Source organism: Sinocyclocheilus rhinocerous, unplaced genomic scaffold, assembly GCF_001515625.1.
Source record: "Sinocyclocheilus rhinocerous isolate Xijiao unplaced genomic scaffold, SAMN03320098_v1.1 scaffold887, whole genome shotgun sequence".
NCBI classification, from domain to species: domain Eukaryota; kingdom Metazoa; phylum Chordata; class Actinopteri; order Cypriniformes; family Cyprinidae; genus Sinocyclocheilus; species Sinocyclocheilus rhinocerous.
The window spans coordinates 649,762-659,286 of NW_015634028.1; the positions used below are offsets into that span (position 1 = coordinate 649,762).

Here is a 9,525-nt window from a genome sequence, read left to right on the forward strand (position 1 = left end):
TATTTATACTATAGTCGCACCGGTAGTGACGTCATGGCTGTCGCCGGCCAACGTGTTGTTGGTGTTTTTTCAATGTATGCTTCAGACACGGGTCACGACGAGGCGTTCCCCATAGCGACCCCTAGAGGACGCAGTTCGAAGTTCCCATGAAAGGGAACATTGTATTGTCTTGTCTTAGCCCTTAACATCTTGCTAAAATTAATAAATAAAAAAAATCTTTATTACTTAACATTTACATTCATACATTTAATAATTACTGTAGTGGTCTTGCATTAAGCACCACTTTGTATAATATGTAAATGTTTTTCCCAACTCTGGTCCTAGAGTACCACCAAAAATTCACATTTCAGGTGTCTCCCTCATCTAAGACACATATTTCAGGTCTTGGAGTCGCTACCAATCAAGTTTGGGAAACATTGCTACAGTATATAGTAAGGACGATATGCTAAATGGAATATATCTTTGGGAAATCATTTCAGCTGTGGCTCTGAACAGCTAACATCTGCCTGAACTTTATCCCAAGACTACACTACGAATATGAAGAAAACAAACAATAAACATAGCTTTGATTAGCCAAGCAGCAGGAAGGGTTTTTCATTGATAACGTTTCACTTTTGGCCCTGAGATGGATAAGCAGATGGGACAGGTTATGCATCTCAATCTGGATGTGATGAGCCACTATGTTGAGAATTCTGTGTGTGTGTGTGTGTGTGTGTGTTACCTGTTTAACCTCAGCCTGTAGGTGGCACAGCTGCACACACTGCTCCAGGTGTTTCTGTGTGTGTTCAGCGCTCAAGTCCAGCTCATGCTGTTTCTCATTTAGAAACTCCAACAGCTCCTGAACTTCAGTGGCCAGATCCACCTCCTTCTCACTGGTCAACTCAATACCTGCATATTACACACAAATACACACATTTCACCAGAATCCTTAGCATCTATACTGTCTGAAAGTACATGTGTACTCACGGCCACTGGGTGGCAGCATGGCAACTAGTTCAAATCCAGTGTTCTCGGCAAAACCTCTTGACAAAGGTCAATTCTACAGTTTAGTTTATACATATACATCATTATACAAGAAATATTTGACCACAGAATGCTGCAATTGATCATTCAGAATCAAGTGTACCAGAGAAGGAATGTATCGTCACAGTTAAATGTGCATAACTGCCATACAAGTAAACAAACAAACAAATATGCCATTGTCCAAATATATTCTCAATTTTCTTAATACAATTAATTTATTTTATTTTTTCTCTCTTTCTTTCTCTTTCTTTCAATCTTTCTTTCTTTCTTTCTTTCGATATTGGGGTAAAATATGAATTGGTAATTATTATTATCATTATCATTATTATTATTATTATTATTAATAAGACAGAATATGTTAATTAGTTTTATTTTCATGTAGTTCCCTGAAAGAATAATCCAAATAAATTATTTTGCTAAATTTGATTTCTAATAATTATTTCTTATTAGAATTACAGTTGGGAAGTATAAATAAATAAATAAATACTCATACACAAACATAGTCTCAATTTTCTTATAATAACTTTCTTTGTGTTTTGTTTTGTTTTTCTTAGATATTGGGGTAAAATATGAATTGGTAATTATTAATATTATTAATAAGACAGAATGTGTTAATGAGTTTTATTTTCTTGTAGTTCACTGAAAGAATAATCCAAATAAATTATTTAGCTAAATTTGATTTCTAATAATTATTTCTTATTAGAATTACAGTTGGGAAGTATAAATAAATAAATAAACACTCATACACAAACATAGTCTCAATTTTCTTATAATAACTTTCTTTGTGTTTTGTTTTGTTTTTCTTTAGATATTGGGGTAAAATATGAATTGGTAATTATTATTATCATTATCATTATTATTATTATTATTATTAATAAGACAGAATATGTTAATTAGTTTTATTTTCATGTAGTTCCCTGAAAGAATAATCCAAATAAATTATTTTGCTAAATTTGATTTCTAATAATTATTTCTTATTAGAATTACAGTTGGGAAGTATAAATAAATAAATAAATACTCATACACAAACATAGTCTCAATTTTCTTATAATAACTTTCTTTGTGTTTTGTTTTGTTTTTCTTAGATATTGGGGTAAAATATGAATTGGTAATTATTATTATTATTATTGTTATTAATATTATTATCAATAAGACAGAATATGTTAATGAGTTTTATTTTCTTGTAGTTCACTGAAATAATAATCCAAATAAATTATTTAGCTAAATTTGATTTCTAATAATTATTTCTTATTAGAATTACAGTTGGGAAGTATAAATAAATAAATAAATACTCATACACAAACATAGTCTCAATTTTCTTATAATAACTTTCTTTGTGTTTTGTTTTGTTTTTCTTTAAATATTGGGTTAAAATATGAATGGGTAATTATTATTATTATTATTATTATTATTATTATTATTATTATTATTATTATTATTATTATTATTATTATTATTATTACTATTATTATTAATATTATTAATAAGACAGAATGTGTTAATGAGTTTTATTTTCTTGTAGTTCACTGAAAGAATAATCCAAATAAATTATTTAGCTAAATTTGATTTCTAATAATTATTTCTTATTAGAATTACAGTTGGGAAGTATAAATAAATAAATAAATAAATAAATACTCATACACAAAAATAGTCTCAATTTTCTTATAATAACTTTCTTTGTGTTTTGTTTTGTTTTTCTTTAGATATTGGGGTAAAATATGAATTGGTAATTATTAATATTATTAATAAGACAGAATGTGTTAATGAGTTTTATTTTCTTGTAGTTTACTGAAAGAATAATTCAAATAAATTATTTTGCTAAATTTGATTTCTAATAATTACTTCTTACTAGAACTACAGTTGGAAAGTTTAGTTTAAGTCAGTAGAAATAAGAAAGAAAGAAAGAAAGAAAGAGAATGAATGAATGAATGATATGCATATAGAGCATCTAGTAAAGCTTAATTCAGTGATTGTAAATGTTGTCCCAGCAGCAGAATGAGACACACACAGGCGTGTGAGAGATTGTCACAGCAATGTCTGGAACAGACGGCGTCCAAAGCCTGGACAGAAGACCCATATGTGAGAGAGAGGGGGGTGAGAGTTGGGTCAGCACTTTGAGGAGAGGAAGTCTGTTTCCAGTGTTAAAAATATCTGTGAGACACAGCGCTGGACATTGGGATGATATGAAGATGAAAGCAGAGGGCAAAAGAAATGTGGGTTAAATACAGACACAGTTGAAGAGATGGGTGACATTTGGTCTAACTTCTGTGTAACACAGTTCTTTATATTGAAATGAAAGCTGTGCTGAGCGTCATTAGTGCCGCCCACGTGACTGCGGACCGGAGATCACAGCACAGAGGAGACTGAATCCTATTGGTTCATCTCGCCGTGTTTCTGTGCACTGCCACCTGACACTTCCTCTGTGCGGCTCTCCTCTGTGTCTATATCTCTATCAGATCAAACCCGATCACATGACAGTTCATAAGTACTGTACGAGTGTGTGATTTCGTATGGATTTGGATGATTTGTAGGTAAAACATCACCATGAAGGTCCACCCCTAAACCTAATCCTCAGGAGGTGTGAATGTGTGTAAATGAACGTGCACAATTTCACAACCAATTCACGCAAATGTAAATCCATACAAATTGTCATGAGACTGTGTTGATCAAATCTCTTTACAAAAAGAAGTCTTTGCTCTCCTAACATCTCGCAATGACAAATTCCCATCTGAGAGTTTAGGATGATTTTAAGCCATTTTTAAAATATTTTACACACACACATATATATATATATATATATTGATATTGTGTGATTGTATCATTTAATTTTATGCTTGTGAAGCACTTTGAGTTGCATTTTATGTATGAAAAGTGCTACACAAATAAATGTTTATTATTATTATTATTATTACTACTACTAATCTAATAAAAAAGCAAAAAAAATATCAAAATAATGTATATATATATGGAAGTCATATTGAAAATGTGCAATTTATAATTTTAAAACTTTTGAACTTCTTAAGAATTTATTTTTAAGATTTGCGCTTAGGAAGAAGATTCATACAAACTTCTTGGATTAAGAAATACCTTAACTTTTATCTTAAGAAGATGGTCGTGAATCCAGCCCCTGGTTATTTTTGTGTGCAAAATACATCAGGTGCTCAGTGAACGGACTGTGGGTAAGAACCTGAGAGTACCAATAGTACAACAACTTGCACTATTGAGTTAACGGCTGTCAGTGTGAAAGCACCTATACTCTTTTCACGCTCTCTCACCTGAAGCCTGGACCTCCATGATGTACTGATGCAGGTCTTGACCCTGCTGCATGACCTCGTAGGTCATGTTGTTCATGGCCAGTTTTCTCTCCGCGTGCCGCTGGAGTCTTTGTTCAGCCAGACTGGGTTCTTCTGCGGTGAACTCGCTGACCTGACGAACCAGGTCCTCATTCCACGCGTCTAACTCCGCCGTTACCTGCAGGACAGGAGGGACAGTTTAACACCCGTGCACTGTAAAAAATGAATTTAACGGTAAAAGACTGTAAAAATGCTACAGTAAAAACCTGTTAAATGGTTAACGGTAAATTCCCCTACTATATACGGTGAAAAAATGTATTAGACATTACATGTAATTTTACCGTAGTATACCGTTTTTGGAAGTGAAAAATATGAAAAAGTCAAATCAAATGTGATGTTTTTTTGTTGAAATAACTATGTTTCTTAGTTTTTTTCTTATCAGTTTTGTATATTAGGGTTGTGTGTTACACCTAATGTTGTTAAATGAATGTTAATAGCATTATTTCAGTTTCATGTGTGTTACCATGATGGTGTTGTGTGAGCGATAGAGCTCGTGTGAGGCATCTTATTACTGCTCATCGCTGAATCCCTGTGCGACACACAACTAATGTGTTAAGAGTATGGGTTTGGGTAATCTACAATTCACTTATACTAAAGAAATATGCTGGCTAAAATATAACTTAATGCTTATAAACATCATATATATGACAGTCCGTAAAACACAAAATAATACAGCCTCGTTTTCTTTGGGCCTGAATATAACTTTACACAGATGGCTTTGGTAAATGACTCTGTCACACCAGTATCATGCCAACACGTGTAATGTTTTAGTTGTTATGACTATACTTTCAATACAGTGCATATATTTTAAACACTTATTCATGATGCTGCATGTTTGCAATGTAAGAATAAAATCTAATTTTCTGCCAGGACATAGCTGTTAAGTTTATAGGCGTTTCCATCAACCTTAAAACAAAATACAGAAAATTGCTTCATATTAACAAATTACATTGAGCCATATTTGCCTGTTAGATTTCAATTATAAGCATATTTACTTTACACACTTTCTAGTTATTTAAGGGGCTCAAGGTTTGGCTGGTGAGCACAGTTCACTAAGCTCTTACTGTAACTACAGCATTAAGTAATATTTCTTGACAGCAATTCAACAGCTGCTGCGCATTCTGAGGAATTTTTTTGTAAGCAATATAGAATTCACTAAGATTTCATTTTAGCAGATGTGGTAACACTTTAGAATAGGGAACACACATTCACTATTAACTAAGAGTTTTCCCTCAATAAACACCTAATTTGCTGCTTATTAATAGTTAGTAAGGTAGTTGTTAAAGGGGTCTATGGGGTAGGATTTAGGGATCTAAATTATAGTCATGTAGAATATGTGCTTTATAAATACTAATAAACAGCCAATATGCTCGTAACATGCATGCTAATAAGCAACTAGTTCATAGTGAGAATTGGTCCTTAAAATAAAGTGTTACCGATGACCAGTGCCCGATTTTTTTTGCCCTTTATGGCTCAGGTGCCTCCAGAAATGGACCGGACTACCCATAAATCAAAGATGATGGCATCTGGGTAGCAAGCTTTTTCAAATATATTCAGAAATATTAGTGTGAATGGAAAGTCCCTACAAGTATAGTCACACATCCCTTGCAAAATCTGCTGAATTATTTCTCTTTAATAAAAAGGCCATAAAACTTGGGTTACACTTTATTTTAAGGTGATTACAGAGTAATTACACACTATACGTACTACTATAGGGTTAAGATTAGGGCTAGGGTTTGGTTTAGGGTTAGTCACTTGTAATTATGCATAATTTACTGTTATTGTTATAGTAAGTACATGTAACAAATGTAATTAAGACACCTTAATAAAGTATGAATGAGGCTATTAAACACAGATATATTTACATACATCCAACAATACAAAATATAACTCGATTTACAGATATTTAATTCTGTTTCAAAGTTTGGATCCATTTGGTTCTTAATACTGAGCATGCATTTCCAAGTTTGTAAAAGTTTACGGTAACACTTTATTTCGATAGTCCACTTTAGACGTTCTATTAACAGTAAGTAACTTTGCAACTACATGTCAACTAGCAGTTAGTAGAGTATTAGTAGACTGTCTGCTTAATATCTTCTAACACTTTCTTTGTCAACTTATTCTACTAACCCTAAACCTACCCTAACAGTCTACTCTGAGAATTAGTTGACATGTAGTTGACATATAGTTACAAAGTTACTTAGAATGTCTAAAGTGGACTATCGAAATAAAGTGTAACCAAGTTTACATGTCAACGATACGTAAACATTTGAACAGGATAATTTGTGTAAATTAAGTTATTTTGTCTATTTTGGGAAATATGTAAATACCTGTTATGCAGCCTTTTTGAGATTTTGAAAAGTGTTTGTAAGTGTGTAAACTCATGAGCGAAACTATGTGTGTCTTGATACCTGAGTTGTTGCATAAGGTCTTCTCCCTCTTTAATGACGTTGAGTGTGGCCTCCAGTGTGGCTGTCTGCTGCTGCTGAAACTGTTTGATCAGCTCCTGAACCGAGTCAACCGAATCAGAACAAACTTCTTCTAGAAGCTCCTTCTGCAGGTCCTCCATCCACGTCCACAACTGAAACACACACATATGAACACATGTGCAGACTTTCAGTCACAGTATTTCCTCATGATATTCCTCCTAAATATGACATAATTTCTAAACCTTTCTGCACTTTTACATTTTTATTGAGACATTATTGGTATTTTATTAAGTTGTTTTACTATCAATTTAGGTAACACTTTATTTTAAGGTGTCCTTGTTATGCATGCTACATGTACTTACTATTATAATAACAATTAATTATGCATAATTACATGCAAGTAACCCTAAGCCAAACCCAAATCCTAACCCTAACCAGATAGTAAGTACATGTAGTTAATTAATATTACTCAGTACTTATATGTATAATTACACTGTAACAAGGAAACCTTAAAATAAAGTGTAACCAACATTTATTATGCACAACAGAGCCCAAACCTGACCCATATACAAGCACAGAAACACACTTACTCCTGCAAAGACCTAAAAAAAGTTTCTAAACTTCTCTACAGACTCAGAGATGGAGTGACCTGTCTGCACAGATTATAATGCTCATCTAACAATAATCTGTCCTGAATCCAATATTAGAAAGCAGCCGGAAATATACGCTCTCATTTCTCATGCTGCTTCCATTTTTAACATTTCAGTCTAAAAGATTAAACACTATAGAAATGATACTAGATTCATTAAAAGTCAGAACAAAATTCCCCCCAAACACTGGAGTGCTGGGTGATGTTGTGTTTCTGGGTCAGTAGAGAAAGGTTGCTGGTTCGATCCTTCAGAAATCATTATATTATGCTAATATGGTAATATGGCTAATATGATATGGTGCTCCATTATTATCAATTGTTATTGTTGCTTAACTATTAATAATGTTTCTTATTATTATTATTATTAATGTTGGAGATATTTTTTGCTGAATCCTTGCTTACTTGCCCCCAAATATTTTAATAGTAGTGTATCATGTTTTCCACAAAAAAATAAGCAGTATTTTCAATATTCATAATGATAATTAATGTTTCTTGAGCAGCAAATCAGCATATTATAATGATCTCTGAAGGATCTGAAGGAGTAATGATGCTGAAAATTCAGCTTTGCATCATAAGAATAAATTACATTTTAACAAATATTCAAATAGAAAACAGTTCTTTAAAATTGTAATGTTTCACAATGTTGCTGTTTTTACTGTATTTTTAGTCAAATAAATGGTGCCTTGGTGAGCAAAAAAATAAATTAAAATCACTAGATTTAATTCCAAATAATGTCCAATAGCCGATATGCTATTTGGCTATGCAATTAAATGAACATATGCATTTCAGCAATGTGTATTGTCATTTTTTTTCAGTTTGCAACCATAAAAAAAAAAAAAAAAAATCAATAAAATAATGGAAAAAACCATGCAAACATGGAAAAAATGCAGCCCTTAGATATGAGCAGAAGAGATAATTTGTCTGATCTTACATAAATGAAATGAAAGAACTGTTAAAACGTTGTTAACTGTTATCATCATGATTTGTGTGCATCCTGTTTTCTAACTTCTAACTGTGCCGACTACCAAGAATCAGCAAACTGATGCAGTGAGTCCCACGATCACTGCAAATAAACTTATGCCATCTTTGTGCTGCATTCAAAGTCTCTGTAAACACATCTTCACTCTTCCTTGTGGAGGAATACAAATGTTTTGAATTAATTTTGTGCATAATTAATTAGCTTATGAGAAACAATTCACAGAGCCAATCTTGCTGGTGGATGAAGTTCCTGAACAGGACCAGAGAATATCAGTCACACAGGCATGTTTGATAAACACAGATCCCTCTTTACAGTGTTAACACCTTTGAACAATGAATTGCCATGACCTTTGTGATCACTTGATAAAGACTTCTAAAAATGCTATAGAATTCCCATGAGATTTTAAGAATTTATAATCAATCCCTGACATTCCCAGGTTCTCCATGAGCGTGGGAACATCAGTTCTGCCAGATGCAGAACGAGAGTCTGTAATGATGAATAAGGCGTTTCCAAATCTACAGCGAGGAGGCTGGTCATGTTTAGCTTTAACATGTTGCAGGCATAGAGCAGCTCTACCAGGAGGATGTGATACTCATGATAGATGATTCCCCCAACAGGGGCTTGAGACACACTCAGGAATATTATTCATATGAATCATACACAAGAGCTCTGAACAGTAACACATATGACAAGTTTTACAATACAGGAAAAATCGCCCACATTAGGATAAAGCTAAACACAATGGATACATTAAACCAAACCGCGCAGCAAAGACATACAGATATTCCTTACAGAATTAAACACGGCCTACATGCCACTTCAGGAGCTCATTTCTCTTTACATTAGTTTCAAACACTGTTGACATAGTTACAAAGCACAGTGGTGAATGTGATGTTGCCATCTTTGTGGTTTCCATAATAACTGTATCTGCTTTTAATATTGTCACAATATGAATTATATATTCATATATACAGTATCTCACAGAAGTGAGTACACCCCTCACATTTTTGTAAATATTTTATTATATCTATTCATGTGACAACACTGAAGAAATGACAATTTGCTACACTGTAAAGTAGTGAGGGTACAGCT

The 9,525-nt window shown here is 32.9% G+C and overlaps 1 protein-coding gene across 1 annotated transcript in view; it reads right to left on the reverse strand.

Annotated features, from left to right (window-relative positions):
- kalrna (kalirin RhoGEF kinase a) overlaps nt 1-9,525 on the reverse strand; it is an 81,229-nt gene that overhangs the window by 69,029 nt on the left and 2,675 nt on the right. Inside the window, 4 exon segments of the mRNA XM_016559117.1 lie at nt 722-888; nt 4,299-4,494; nt 4,860-4,905; nt 6,788-6,957. Of these exon segments, the coding sequence (XP_016414603.1) occupies nt 722-888; nt 4,299-4,494; nt 4,860-4,905; nt 6,788-6,957 (579 nt within the window).